This window comes from Oncorhynchus clarkii, chromosome 20 (assembly GCF_045791955.1).
Source record: "Oncorhynchus clarkii lewisi isolate Uvic-CL-2024 chromosome 20, UVic_Ocla_1.0, whole genome shotgun sequence".
Taxonomy (NCBI): domain Eukaryota; kingdom Metazoa; phylum Chordata; class Actinopteri; order Salmoniformes; family Salmonidae; genus Oncorhynchus; species Oncorhynchus clarkii.
In genome coordinates this window covers 43,805,263-43,821,059 of record NC_092166.1, presented here as the reverse complement: position 1 = coordinate 43,821,059, position 15,797 = coordinate 43,805,263, and the positions used below count along the sequence as shown (strand labels likewise).

General features: G+C 40.6%; 1 protein-coding gene across 2 annotated transcripts in view; it reads left to right on the top strand.

The window, feature by feature from the left end:
• LOC139376389 (dnaJ homolog subfamily C member 7-like) overlaps nt 1–12,861 on the top strand; it is a 29,074-nt gene extending 16,213 nt beyond the window's left edge. The window contains exons 5-7 of one of the 2 annotated variants that reach the window (XM_071118930.1): nt 10,017–10,091; nt 10,225–10,343; nt 12,190–12,861. In XM_071118930.1, coding sequence (XP_070975031.1) covers nt 10,017–10,091; nt 10,225–10,343; nt 12,190–12,262 — 267 coding nt within the window. In that variant the 3' untranslated portion in view covers nt 12,263–12,861. Of the gene's footprint in view, nt 1–8,477; nt 9,967–10,016; nt 10,092–10,224; nt 10,344–12,189 lie in introns of those variants that run through there. The other variant, XM_071118931.1, reaches the window with a different exon arrangement.
• The last annotated feature ends 2,936 nt before the right edge of the window (nt 12,862–15,797 follow it).

Below are 15,797 nucleotides of genomic sequence, written 5' to 3'. Positions count from 1 at the left end.
TCATTTTCCATTTGGAACACCCATTTGCAACCAAGCTTTAACCTCCTGACTGATGTGCTGAGATAATGCTTCAATATATCAACATAATTGACCTTCCTGATGATGGCATCTATTTTGTGAGGTGCACCAGTCCCTCCTGCAGCCCCACAACATGATGCTGCCACCGTGATTCATGGTTGGGATGGTGTTCTTCGGCTTGCAAATGGTTGGGATGGTGTTCTTCGGCTTGCAAGCAATCCCCCTTTTTCCTCCAAACATAACGATGGTCATTATGGCCAAACAGTTCTATTTTTGTTTCATCAGACCAGAGGACATTTCTCCAAAAAGTACGATCTTTGTCCCCATGTACAGTTGCTAACCATAGTCTGGCTTTTTTATGACGGTTATGGAGCAGTGTCTTCTTCCTTGCTGAGCGGCCTTTCAGGTTATGTCGATATAGATTTGTTTTACTGTGGATATAAATAATTTTGTACCCGTTTCCTCCAGCATCTTCACACGGTCCTTTGCTGCTCATCTGGGATTGACTTGCACTTTTCGCACCTAAGTACGTTCATCTCTAGGAGACAAAACGCGTCTCCTTCCTGAGCGGTATGATGGCTGCGTGGTCCCATGGTGTTTATACTTTTCTACGATTTTCTACAATTTTATTTTCTGATGTCTTTTGTCATGCAAAAAGTAGATGTCCTAACTGACTTGTGGTGACAGGAAAATAACCTCACACTCAACGTCAACAAAACAAAGGAGATGATTGTGGACTTCAGGAAACCGCAGAGGGAGCACCTCCCTATCCACATTGATCGGACGGTAGTGGAGAGGGTAGTAAGTTTTAAGTTCCTCGGCGTACACATCACGGACCAACTGAAATGGTCCACCCACACAGACAGCGTTGTGAAGAAGCCGCAGCAGCACCTCTTCAACCTCAGGAGGCTGAAGAAATTCGGCTTGTCACCAAAAGCACTCTCAAACTTCTACAGATGCACAATCGAGAGCATCCTGTCGGGCTGTATCACCGCCTGTTACGGCAACTACTCCGCCCACAACCGTAAGGCTCTCCAGAGGGTCGTGAGGTCTGCACAACGCATCACCGGGGGCAAACTACCTGCCTTCCAGGACACCTACACCACCCAATGTCACAGGAAGGCCATAAAGATCATCAAGGACATCAACCACCCGAGCCACTGCCTGTTCACCCCACTATCATCCAGAAGGTGATGTCAGTACAGGTGCATCAAAGCAGGGACCGAGAGACTGAAAAACAGCTTCTATCTCAAGGCCATCAGACTGTTCAACAGCCACCACTAACATTGAGTGGCTGCTGCCAACATACTGACTCAACTCCAGCTCACTTTATGCCACTTTGTTTACATACCCTACATTACTCATCTCATATCCTTATACTGTACTCGATACCATCTACTGCATCTTGCCTATGCTGTTCTGTACCATCACTCATTCATATACCTTTATGTACATATTCTTTATCCCTTTACACTTGTGTGAATTAGGTAGTAGTTGTGGAATTGTTAGGTTAGATTACTCGTTGGTTATTACTGCATTGTCGGAACTAGAAGCACAAGCATATTGCTACACTCGCATTAACATCATGTGTATGTGACAAATAACATTTGATTTGAGAACTATAGTTTGTTGAAAATACATTTGTGGAGTGGTTGAAAAATGAGTTAATGACTCCAACCTAAGTGCATGTAAACTTCTGACTTCAACTGTATGTTTTCTCCTCTCTGCTCATGACTGCATGTGCTGCCATTTAATTAGAACGGGTGTCCCCAGAGCCATATACAGTGCCTTGCGAAAGTATTCGGCCCCCTTGAACTTTGCGACCTTTTGCCACATTTCAGGCTTCAAACATAAAGATATAAAACTGTATTTTTTTGTGAAGAATCAACAAGTGGGACACAATCATGAAGTGGAACGACATTTATTGGATATTTCAAACTTTTTTTAACAAATCAAAAACTGAAAAATTGGGCGTGCAAAATTATTCAGCCCCTTTACTTTCAGTGCAGCAAACTCTCCAGAAGTTCAGTGAGGATCTCTGAATTATCCAATGTTGACCTAAATGACTAATGATGATAAATACAATCCACCTGTGTGTAATCAGGTCTCCGTATAAATGCACCTGCACTGTGATAGTCTCAGAGGTCCGTTAAAAGCGCAGAGAGCATCATGAAGAACAAGGAACACACCAGGCAGGTCCGAGATACTGTTGTGAAGCAGTTTAAAGCCGGATTTGGATACAAAAAGATTTCCCAAGCTTTAAACATCCCAAGGAGCACTGTGCAAGCGATAATATTGAAATGGATGATCTACCAAGACCTGGCCGTCCCTCTAAACTTTCAGCTCATACAAGGAGAAGACTGATCAGCGATGCAGCCAAGAGGCCCATGATCACTCTGGATGAACTGCAGAGATCTACAGCTGAGGTGGGAGACTCTGTCCATAGGACAACAATCAGTCGTATATTGCACAAATCTGGCCTTTATGGAAGAGTGGCAAGAAAGCCATTTCTTAAAGATATCCATCAAAAGTGTTAAAGTTTGCCACAAGCCACCTGGGAGACACACCAAACATGTGGAAAAAGGTGCTCTGGTCAGATGAAACCAAAATTGAACTTTTTGGCAACAATGCAAAACGTTATGTTTGGCGTAAAAGCAACACAGCTGAACACACCATCCCCACTGTCAAACATGGTGGTGGCAGCATCATGGTTTGGGCCTGCTTTTCTTCAGCAGGGACAGGGAAGATGGTTAAAATTGATGGGAAGATGGATGGAGCCAAATACAGGACCATTCTGGAAGAAAACCTGATGGAGTCTGCAAAAGACCTGAGACTGGGACGGAGATTTGTCTTCCAACAAGACAATGATCCAAAACATAAAGCAAAATCTACAATGGAATGGTTCAAAAATCAACATATCCAGGTGTTAGAATGGCCAAGTCAAAGTCCAGACCTGAATCCAATCGAGAATCTGTGGAAAGAACTGAAAACTGCTGTTCACAAATGCTCTCCATGCAACCTCACTGAGCTCGAGCTGTTTTGCAAGGAGGAATGGGAAAAAATTTCAGTCTCTCGATGTGCAAAACTGATAGACATACCCCAAGCGACTTACAGCTGTAATCGCAGCAAAAGGTGGCGCTACAAAGTTTTAACTTAAGGGGGCTGAATAATTTTGCACGCCCAATTTTTCAGTTTTTGATTTGTTAAAGTTTGAAATATCCAATAAATGTTGTTCCACTTCATGATTGTGTCCCACTTGTTGTTGATTCTTCACAAAAAAATACAGTTTTATATCTTTATGTTTGAAGCCTGAAATGTGGCAAAAGGTCGCAAAGTTCAAGGGGGCCGAATACTTTCGCAAGGCACTGTATATACTGTACTCTATACCATCTACTGCATCTTGCCTATGCTGTTCTGTACCATCACTCATTCATATATCTTTATGTACATATTCTTTATCCCTTTACACTTGTGTGTGTATAAGGTAGTAGTTTTGGAATTGTTAGATTACTCGTTGGTTATTACTACATTGTCGGAACTAGAAGCACAAGCATTTAGCTACACTCGCATTAACATCTGCTAAGCATGTGTATGTGACAAATACATTTGATTTGAAAATCGTGGTGAATCCTGCCAACAACGCCAACTGACAGAGCAAAACTTAGATGGCTAGTGAAGTTCAATCCAAGTTTACTCACTCACTGGGTCACACAGCTGTATAAGACAAATACATATTTACACAAACACATTTATATCTTCCTGCTATGCTGAGTCTCCTTACACATCTGGACAGCCAATAAATCTGTTGCTAGACAGGACTTTAGTGATGTCTGTTCTTTCTCACTTCATCTGACCTGACCTCGCCCAAAGTCCCCATGGCTGTCCTGTTGACTTGAACCAGACTGTGGCCCTTCTCTCCATAGGATATCTCATATCTAACTTTAACTTGTTCTGACAGAATGGTAACTTTCTGCGTTCCCCTTTCTCACTCATTTTCATACCCTCAGTTGTAATATGATAACATAGTTAAATATATAAGTCATAGAAGCCAGTACCCATCACAGTCAAAAGGCTATATAGCCTATTATTGAACATGCAATTGATGTAATGAAGCAGCTAATAACAATTTTCAAACATTTGCTAAAATGCAATTTGAGGGAGAAACACTTCTAAATAGTGCACCTAATGCGAGCGGTTCCATATGTGACGGAGATGAAAATCTGTTAGATTAGAAAGAGGGGGAATCTAATAGCTAGAACTAGGATGGATTGCTAATATGACTAGGATTGTGCATTTGGCTTTTGGACAATGAAATGTTGATATGAAAACGAATAGAACAGGAGAGAAATGCTGGTTAATGGCACGAAGTCAATAAAAATATTGCCTTGACATTTCTATGGTTGGATTATGGCTAGACTACTTTGATGCAAGCTAATACATTCCTCATTATTTAAAGTAAAGCAAAACGTTAATTTTTCAGACAATTGTAAAGTGGTGGGTAACGTGCTGCCTACCGTTGATTTATAGCCTATGCACTCAAATTGCAAATGGGATGTTACAAGTTGAGATTGAGAAATAATTGTAGCCTTTTTTATCGTGGCCATCAAAGTTTAACGCGTTATTGCATTTTAGAATTGTTATTTGTTGCTCGATGACTTGGCTTTTAAAAGCACACATTTCACTCCAGTGCCAGGACAGCCTTCGCGCTGTCTGACAGGTGATGGGTCATTCCACTTCATAAACTAGGCTCTGTATGCTGTGAGAGTGTGGTAAATAAGATAAATGATGGCAAAAAAAATACACACTCTGCAATTTAATTCCACTAAATTATGCAAATTTTACCTAGAGACCGATAAGCATCACTAGTACCAATATGTGCTGTAATTTGTTGATTCAACTTAACTGTCATTACAAAAAATGACATTCCATTGCATGAATCACATCAGTTAACATCATTTGAATGAACATTATACATTACCATGGAAGTTATTGCATCACAATTCCAGGAAGCCATTGCGAGTGTATCCATGAGTTTAAAAGTCAAATTGCCACACGAATGCCCGCCATCTCCTTCAGTCAGCTGTTTATTCCCCCCCCCCAGAATAAAAAAAACACCGTACCAGTCAAAGGTTTGGACACACTTACTCATGCAAGGGTTTTTATTTTTTACTATTTTCTACATTGTAGAATAATAGTAAAGAAGTAAAAACTATGAAATAACACATGTCAATCATGTAGTAACCAAAAAAGTGTTAAACAGATCTAAAATATATTTTACTTTTGAGATTCTTCAAAGTAGCCACCCTTTGCCTTGAGGACAGCTTTGCACACTCTTGGCATTCTCTCAACCAGCTTCATGAGGTAGTCACTTGGAATGCATTTCAATTAACACGTGTGCCTTGTTAAAAGTTAATTTGTGGATTTTCTTTCCTTAATTAGAGGTCGACTGATTTATGTATTTTCAACACCGATACCTATTATTGGAGGACCAAAAAAAGCAGATACTGATTAATCGGACGATTTTATACAGTGGGGCAAAAAAGTATTTAGTCAGCCAACAATTGTGCAAGTTCTCCCACTTAAAAAGATGAGAGACCTGTAATTTTCATCATAGGTACACTTCAACTATGACAGACAAAATGAGGGGAAAAATCCAGAAAATCACATTGTAGGATTTTTTATGAATTTATTTGCAAATTATGGTGGAAAATAAGTATTTGGTCACCTACAAGATTTCTGGCTCTCACAGACCTGGGCAACGAAGAAGTGGCTTCGTAAGAAGCATTTCAAGGTCCTGGAGTGGCCTAGCCAGTCTCCAGATCTCAACCCCATAGAAAATCTTTGGCGGGAGTTGAAAGTCCGTGTTGCCCAGCAACAGCTCCAAAACATCACTGCTCTAGAGGAGATCTGCATGGAGGAATGGGCCAAAATACCAGCAACAGTGTGTGAAAACCTTGTGAAGACTTACAGAAAACGTTTGACCTCTGTCATTGCCAACAAAGAGTATATAACAAAGTATTGAGAAACTTTTGTTAATGACCAAATAGTTATTTTCCATCATAATTTGCAAATAAATTCATTAAAAATCCTACAATGTGATTTTCTGGATTTTTTTTTCTCATTTTGTCTGTCATAGTTGAAGTGTACCTATGATGAAAATTACAGGCCTCATCTTTTTAAGTAGGAGAACTTGCACATTTGGTGGCTGACTAAATACTTTTTTGCCCCTCTGTATATATTTATTTGTAATAATGACAATTACAACAATACTGAATGAACACCTTTATTTGAACATAATATAATACATCAATAAAATCAATTTAGCCTCAAATATATAATGAAACATGTTCAATTTGGTTTAAATAATGCAAAAACAAAGTGGTGGAGAAGAAAGTAAAAGTGCAATATGTGCCATGTAAAAAAGCTAACATTTAAGTTCCTTGCTCAGAACATGAGAACATATGAAAGCTGGTGGTTCCTTTTAACATGAGTCTTCAACATTCCCAGGTAAGAAGTTTTAGGTTGTAGTTATTATAGGACTATTTCTCTCTATACCATTTGTATTTCATATACCTTTGACTATTGGATGTTCTAATATGTACTTTAGTATTGCCAGCCTAATCTCGGGAGTTGATAGGCTTGAAGTAAACAGTGCAATGCTTTTACGCATTGTGAAGAGCTGCTGGCAAATGCAGTAAAGTGCTGTCTGAATGAATGCTTACGAGCCTGCTGCTGCCTACCACCGCTCAGACTGCTCTATCAAATCATAGACTTAATTATAATATAATAAAACACAGAAATACGAGCCTTAGGTCATTAATATGGTCAAATCCGGAAACTATCATTTCGAAAATAAAACATTTATTTCAGTGAAATACGGAACCGTTCCATATTTTCTCTGATGGGTGGCATCCATAAGTCTAAATTACATTGCACCACCTTTAATGTTATGTCATAATTACTTAAAATTCTGGCAAATTAGTAAGCAACGAGCCAGGCGGCCCAAACTGTTGCATATACCCTGACTCTGCTTGCTATGAACGCAAGAGAAGTGACACAATTTCTCTAGTTTAATATTGCCTGCTAACAGGAATTTATTTGAACTAAATATGCAGGTTTAAAAATATATACTTCTGCCTGTTGATTTTAAGAAAGGTGTTGTTTATGGATAGGTACATTCGTACAACGATTGTGCTTTTTTTGCAAATGCGCTTTTGTTAAAGCATCCCCCGTTTGGTGAATTTGGCTGTCTTTGTTAGGAAGAAATAGTCTTCACACAGTTCGCAACGTGCCAGGTGGCCCAAACTGCTGCATATACCCTGACTCTGTTGCACAGAACGCAAGAGAACACAAGAAGTTCATGTTAGCTGGCAATATTAACTAAATATGAAGATTTAAAAATATATACTTGTGTATTGATTTTAAGAAAGGTGTTGATGTTCATGGTTAGCTACACATTGATGCAACGACAGTGCTTTTTTCGCGAATGCACTTGTTAAATCACCCGTTTGGAAAAGTAGTCTGATTCAATGATAAATTAACAGGCACCGCATCGATTATATGCAACATAGGACAAGCTAAATAAACTTGTAATATCATCAACCATGTGTAGTTAACTAGTGATTGTTAAGATATGTTTAATGCTAGCTAGCACCTTATCTTGGCTCCTTGCTCCACTCGCATAGCAGGTAGTCAGCCTGCCACGCAGTCTCCTCGTGGAGTTCAATGTGATCGGTGTCCAAAAATGTAGATTACTGATTTGTTATTTCTTGAAATCGGCCCTAATTAATCGGTCGACCTCTATCCTAAATGCTTTTGAGCTAATCAGTTGTGTTGTGAGAAGGTGGGGTGGTATACAGAAGCTAGCCCTGTTTGGTAAAAGACCAAGTTCATATTATGGCAAGAACAGCTCAAATAAGCAAAGAGAAACGACTGTCCATTACTTTAAGACAAAGGTCAGTCAATCCAGAAAATGTAAAAAACTTAAGGTTTCTTCAAGTGCAGTCGCAAAAACCATCAAGCGCTATGATGAAACAGGCTCTCTTGAGGATCGCCACAGGAAAGGAAGACCCAGAGTGACCTCTGCTGCAGAGGATACGTTCATTTGAGTTACCACCCTCAGAAATTGCAGCCCAAATAAATCCTTCAGAGTTCAAGTAACAGACACATCTCAACGTCAAGAAACATGAGCAATGGACATTAGACTGGTGGAAATCTGTCCTTTGGTGTGATGAGTACAAATTTACTACCGTACCTTTTTGAGATGCAGAGTAGGTGAACACTACACACGTGTAGTTCCCACCGTGACGCATGGAGGAGATTGTGTGTGGGTGCTTTGCTGTTGACCCAGTCTGTGATTTATTTAGAATTCAAGGCACACTTAACCAGCATGGCTACAACAGCAATACGCCATCCCATCTGGTTTGCTCTAAGTCCCACTATCATTTGTTTTTCAACAGCACAGTGACCCAACACACCTCCAGGCTTTGTAAGGGCCATTTGACCAAGAAGGAGAGTGATGGAGTGCTGCATCAGATGACCTGGCTTCCACAATCGCCCGACCTCAACCCAATTGAGATGGTTTGGGATGAGTTGGACCGCAGAGTGAAGGAAAAGCAGCCAACAAGTGCTCAGCATATGTGGGAACTCCTTCAAGACTGTTGGAAAAGCATTCCAGGTGAAGCTTGTTGAGAGAATGCCAATAGTGTGCAAAGCTGTCATCAAGGCAAAGGGTGGCTACTTTGAAGAATCTATATATTTTGATTCGTTTAACACTTTTATTTTTTATTTTTTTGGTTACTACATGATTCTATATGTGTTATTTCATAGTTGTGATTTTTTTCCATTATTATTCTACAATGTAGAACATAGTAAAAAGCAAGAAAAACCCTTGAATGAGTAGGTGTGTCCAAACTTTTGACTGGTACTTTATATTCTATATAGCGTGTGTGATTTTTTTATATATATTTTTTCAGGTTGTTTTATTTTCATGACGGTCTTTATTCATACATGTTGGTTATAGGGTGTTTGTGCCAACCCTATTCAAGAGAGTACCAAACCTCTTCCAATAACAGCTAGTTTTCAGTGTTCTCCACTCAGACCACTCCCAGACAGTCCTAGCAAAAATCTTGATTGAGAAATTGATCTTTGCTAAGAAGGTATTTTTGTGTATTTTTATGATTTTAATTGAAAACTATCACATTAAGTTTTTCATACACCCCAAAAATAAAACGCATAAGAAATATCTTGCTGCGTTTTGTAAAAGCAGATTTAAAATGTTTTTTATTGTAATTTATGCTCGGCATCAGACAGTTTGCTTCAATTGCGCTTCTCCACTCAGATGAAAATACTTTTCTCGTGTAGCCTGCTTTTCTCCGGTAAATGCAAGATTAACTTCAAGCAAAACATTAGGAAGTGTAGCTGGCTACATTCTTTCTATGATAAACATTAGAAATATACATGCCATGCATTGTTTTTTGCAAAAAATACCTTGATTTTTCATTGTAAGCTCGTTTATTTGTGTGGCTGCTAGCCAAAAAGCCTTGCACTTCTGTTGTCATCTGATCAAAATTAAGCTTTTTTCTGCCGCATGTGTTGCACTAATGTATTTTCTGTCAAGGAAAACTAGTTGCACGCCACTCTATTGAAGCTAAAACTACACTGTTGACGTTCAATTTCAGATTCCTGGACTCGTAACGTGACCCCTATACTTAATTGTTACCCAAAAATGATTTGATTTTGAGATAAGAACTGCTGCATTGGACCTTTTAAAGTTTAATTTCTGCAAGTGCGTTATCTTTTGATTGTTGTATTCGCCATCTTTTCGGTTACGCATTGCACAACTCTGACTTGCATGTAAATCATGTCAATGGGAACTGTGCGAGACGTTGTGCATGTTTTTCTCAATTATTCAGCCTCCTATTCTTATCGTACTCTGTGTAGAAATTTCTATCACAGTGTGATTTTGATGTGCTTTGTTTTTTATTTGTGCCTTGCAGCACAAAAATGCCACAGCAGTACTGGAGTACGAACGAATGGCAGAACTTGATTTCGAAAAGAGGGATTTCAGAAAGGCATGTTACCCCATTCAACCCTACACACACACACACACACACACACACACACACACACACACACACACCTATTGACACACAGACATTGGCAGTCAACCCAGTTGTGAGATGGTAGCTGTCTTCTTTCCTGCAGGTGGTGTATTCTATGGACAAGGCCCTGGGATTGGCGTCCACCTGCCATCGCTTCAAAATCCTCAAGGCTGAGTGTTTGGCCCTACTGGGTCGCTACCTAGAAGCCCAGTCTGTGGCCAGGTACAAACCAATCAGGCACTAAAGTGGGGCAGAAAGGCGTGGAAGTTAGGAGGACATTGTTATTAGTTAAATAAAGTCCACTTGTGTGCAATCTGTGTCACATGATCTCAGTATATATACACCTGTTCTGAAAGGTCCCAGAATCTGCGGCACCATGAAGACCAAGGAGCTCTCCAAATAGGTCAAGCACAAAGTTGTGGTGAAGTACAGATAAGGGTTGGGTTATAAAAAAAATTATCAGAAATGTTGAACATCCCACAGAGCACCATTAAATCCATTATTAAAACATGGAAATAATATGGCACCACAACAAACGTGCCAAGAGAGGGCCGCTCACCAAAACTCATGGACGAGGCAAGGAGGGCATTCATCAGAAAAGCAACAGACCAAAGAGAACCCTGAAAGAGCTGCAAAGCTCCATATGGAAGAAAGTACTCTGGTCAGATGAGACTAAAATTTAGCATTTTCCTTGATGGTCAAAAAGCTATGTCTAGCGCAAACCTAACACCTCTCATCACCCTGAGAACACCATTCCCACAGTGAAGCATGGTGGTGGCAGCATGTTGTGGGGATGTTTTTCATCGTCAGGGACTGGGAAACTGGTCACAATTGAAGGAATGGTGGATGGCGCTAAATACAGGGAAATTCTTGAGAAACCTGTTAGTCTTTCAGAGATTTGAGACTGGGACTCTACAAAGTAGTCTTTTGGGGGGTGAATAGTTATGCATGCTCAAGTTTGTTTGTCACAATAAAAATGAAATGATACAGACCTCCAAAAAAATAAATTTTCATACCAGGTTGTAAGGTAACAAAATAAGAAAAATGCCAAGGGGGGTGAATACTTTTGCAAGTCACTGTGTGTATATATACAAAAATATGTGGACACCTCTTCAAATTAGAGGATATGTCTATTTCACCCACATAAAATTGAGCACACAGACATGCAATCTCCGTACAAGCTCACAGAGCGGAACTGCCGATTGCATGTCTCGTTAAAATATTTTTTTTAAGTATCTGTCACCAACGGATGCATATCTGTATTCCCAGTTATGTGAAATCCATAGATTAGGACCTAATGAATTTGTTTAAATTACGCTTCAGCGGTCCCGTTCTGTGAGCTTGTACGGAGATTGCATGGCTGTGTGCTCGATTTTATACACCTGTCAGTAACGGGTGTGGTTGAAATAGACATATCCTCTAATTTGAAGAGGTGTCCACATACTTTTGTATATATACACAGTGACTTGCAAAAGTATTCACCCCCTTGGCATTTTTCTTATTTTGTTACCTTACAACCTGGAATTATTTTTATTTTTTTTATACCTGTTAGCAATGGGTGTGGCTGAAATGGCCGAATCCACTCATTTGAAAGGGTGTCCACATTCTTTTGTATATATGGTGTATGTACCACTTGACTTTTTCCACATTTCGTTACACTAGTCTTATTCTAAAATGGATTACCTACCTTGTGCTTTTGTGCTTAGGGTTGTTGTACTGTTGGAAGGTGAACCTTCGCCCAGTCCGAGGTTCTGAGCACTCTGGAGCAGGTTTTCATCGAGGATCTTTCTGTACTTTGCTCTGTTCATCGCTGCCTTGGTCCTGACTAGTCTCCCAGTCCCTGCCACTGAAAAACATCCCCACAACATGATGCTGCCACGACCATGCTTCACCATAGGGATGGTTCCAGGTTTCCTCCAGACGTGATGCTTGTCATTCAGGCCAAATAGTTGGTTTCTTGGTTTCACCAGGGTCTGACAGTCTTTAGGTGCTTTTTGGCAAACTCATAGCGGGCTGTCATGTGTATTTTACTGAGAGCTGGCTTCCGTCTGGCAACTCTACCATAAAGGTCTAATTTGTGGAGTGCTGCAGAGATGGCTGTCTTTCTGGAAGGTTCTCCCATCTCCACAGAGGAACTCTAAACCTCTGTCAGAGTGACCATCATGTTCTTGGTCACCTCCCTGACCAAGGACCTTCTCCCCTAATTGCTCAGTTTTACCGGGTGGCAGAGAAGAATGGGAGAAGCTCCCCAAATACAGGTGTGCCAAGCTTTTTATTTTATTTTATTTAACCTTTATTTAACGAGGCAAGTCAGTTAAGAACAAAGCTTGTAGTGTCATACCCTTGTAGTGTCAGACTCTAGGCTGTAATTGCTGCCAAAGGTGCTTCAACAAAGTACCGAGTGAAGGGTCTGAATACTTATGTAAATGTGATAATTCAGTTTTTTGTTTTTCATGAATTTTCTCAAATTGATAACCTGTTTTGGTATTATGGGGTATTGTAAGTAGATTGAAGAAGGGAAACAACTATTTAAGCGAATTTTAGAATATGGCTGTAAAGTAACAAAATGTGGAAAAGGTCAAGTGGTCTGAATACTTTTGGTATTTTGTATACTTTTTGTAGTGTATTTTGTTTTCTTCAGCTGTAATGGGATGTTTAATTTTTCACGGGTTATAACCTTTTCAACTGTCGAATTTGACTTCAGCACTTTTTTTTTACAACTTTTGCTGACTAACGTATTACATTTTAAAAACCCCAGGAACATCGCCATTTTGACGAGGCTTCTTTTGCCCTTGTTTTTAATGTTTGCTCCAGTTAGGGGAATATCAAAGTCAGATTCTTTGTCTTATGAATCTTGTCTTTTCTCTCCCAGCGATATATTGAGGATGGACTCGACTAACGGAGACGCTCTGTACGTGCGAGGCCTGTGTCTGTACTACGAGGACTGCATCGACAAAGCTGTGCAGTTCTTCGTGCAAGCACTGCGCATGGCCCCAGACCACGAAAAGTCTCGGCTAGCTTGCAGAGTGAGTCACTCAACTTGCGCCTGTACTTATTTTAAAATGTTGAAATGATTTACTTGTGTAGGGTAGTTTTATGTCATTGGATAGTGTACAGGGAGAGGTCTGTAGCTAGGCCTACCTCTTACTGGCTATAAGGAGTCAAATGTTGGTATTGTGACAACACTACTTGATCAATAGCGGGTGGGGCAGTGGTCTAAGGCACGGTATTTCAGTGCAAGAGGCGTCACTGCAGTCCCTGGTTTGAATCCAGGCTGCATCACATCCGGCCGTGATTGGGAGTCCCATAGGGCGGCGCACATTTGGTCCAGGTTTGGCCGGGGTTGGTCGTCAAATAAGAATTTGTTCTGAACTGACTTGCCTAGTTAAATAAAGGTTACACATCAGTACTGTAGCCTGTGAATTGAGTTCTACTGCATCTGACGTACTGATTCAATGTGGTTAATATCTATCTAAAATCAGAATGCCAAAGCTTTGAAAGCCAAGAAAGAGGAGGGAAACAAAGTGTTCAAGAACAGCAACTTTGAGGCAGCCTACCGGCTCTACTCGGAGGCCCTGGCGATAGACCCCAACAACATCAAAACCAACGCCAAGCTCTACTGCAACAGAGGCACCGTCGGGGCTAAGGTGAGAACCTCAACTGGAATGTTCTAGAACAAGGTAGAGTTCAGGAACAAATGTGCAAAAACATTGCAGAATTAAGTGCTCATATTGGGCAAGTTCAGGTAGTACCTCATCTCAAAAGTGTTCCCAATTTATGGAATCCTAGACAGGACTGGGAAACTACTTTTGTAAGAATCCTGAATGTACATAATGGCCAGACCTTAAATAATACTACAAAATAAAAAGGAACCCAGATGTCACATTGGGTAAAAATCTGAAGCACCACCAGAGAGGAAGTGCAGTGGTCAGGAAGACGGAGCAAGATGAAACTGGGCTGACATTCTGCTAATTTTCTGAGAGAAACATCCAATATCAATTCAGTTTTCTGTTCCCAAAACTAGAATCTGTTATAGTTGGAGCAGCCTTAAGGGCAGTACGAAGCAGGAAGCAGCAGTTTCCAGTGTAAAATTGTGTCCAGTTTATTCAGTTAAGTGGTTCCATGTGAAAATATAATATGGCAGAATATTTACATTCAGTGTCTTCGGTAAGTATTCAGACCCCTTGAATTTTCCCACATTTTGTTACGTTACAGCCTTAATCTGAAATGGATTAAATAAAAAATCCTTAATACCCCATAATGATAAAGTGAAAAGTTTTTTGTTTTAAATTTGTGCACATTTATGAAATATAAAAAATGGATACCTAATTTACTTACGTATTCAGACCCTTTGCTATGAGACTTGAAATTGAGGTCATTTGCATCTGTTTCCATTGATCATCCTAGATGTTTCTACAACTTGATTGGAGTCCACCTGTGGTAAATTCAATTGATTGGACATGATTTGGAAAGGCACATACCTGTCTATATAAGGTCCAGTTTATGTCAGAGCAAACACCAAGCCATGAGGTCGAAGGAATTGTCCGTAGAGCTCCGAGACAGGATTTTGTCGAGGCACCGATCTGGGGAAGGGTACCTAAACATTTCTGCAGCATTGAAGGCCCCAAGAACACAGTGGCCTCAATCATTCTTAAATGGAAGAAGTTTATAACCACCAAGCCTCTTCCTAGAGCTGGCTGCCCAGCCAAACTGAGCAATCGGGGGAGAAGTGCCTTTGTCAGGGAGGTGACCAAGAATTCAATGGTCACTCTGACAGAGTTCCAGAAAGACAACCATCTCTGCAGCACTGCCCCAATCAGGCCTTTATGGTAGAGGGGCCAGACGGAAGCCTCTCCTCAGTAAAAGGCACATGACAGCCCACTTGAAGTTTGCACCTAAAGACTCATGAGAAACAAGATTCTCTGGTCTGATGAAACCATGCCAAGCGTCACGTCTGGAGGAAACCTAGCACCATCCCTACGGTGATGCATGGTGGTGGCAGCATCATGCTTTAGGGATGTTTTTCAGCGGCAGGGACTGGGAGACTTGTCATGATCGAGAGAATGATGAACGGCGCAAAGTACAGAGAGATCCTTGATGAAAACCTTCTGAGCGCTCAGGACATCAGACTGGGGTGAAGGTTCACCTTCCAACAAGACAACGACCCTTAGCACACAGCCAAGACAAAGGAGGATTTGGCTTCGGGACAAGTCGCTGAATGTCCTTGAGTTGCCCAGCCAGAGCCCAGACTTGAACCCAATCTAACATTTCTGAAACTGAAAATAGCTATGCAGCAATGCTCCCCATCCAACCTGACAGAGCTTGAGAGGATCTGCAGTGAGGAATGGGAGAAACTCCCCAAATACAGGTGCGCCAAGCTTGTAGCGTCCTACCCAAGAAGATATAATACATGAATGATGTTTTACGTTTTAGATATGTTAGAATTCTGTTTAATTCGTGAACAAATTGATTCGATGCATTAACATGTTGCTTAAACATATTAATTTTCCATTTTAAATTAAGATATGCTGCTGATGGCGCTCATGACCTGGGCGACTCTAAGTTGGATCTGTCTGAGCTCACTTCTCTATTGTGTGTGTCAGTGGGGAGTTTAGCATGTAAATCTTGGTGGGACAAAAAAAAAAAAATAAGATGCTTGCCAGCAAAGCCACTACA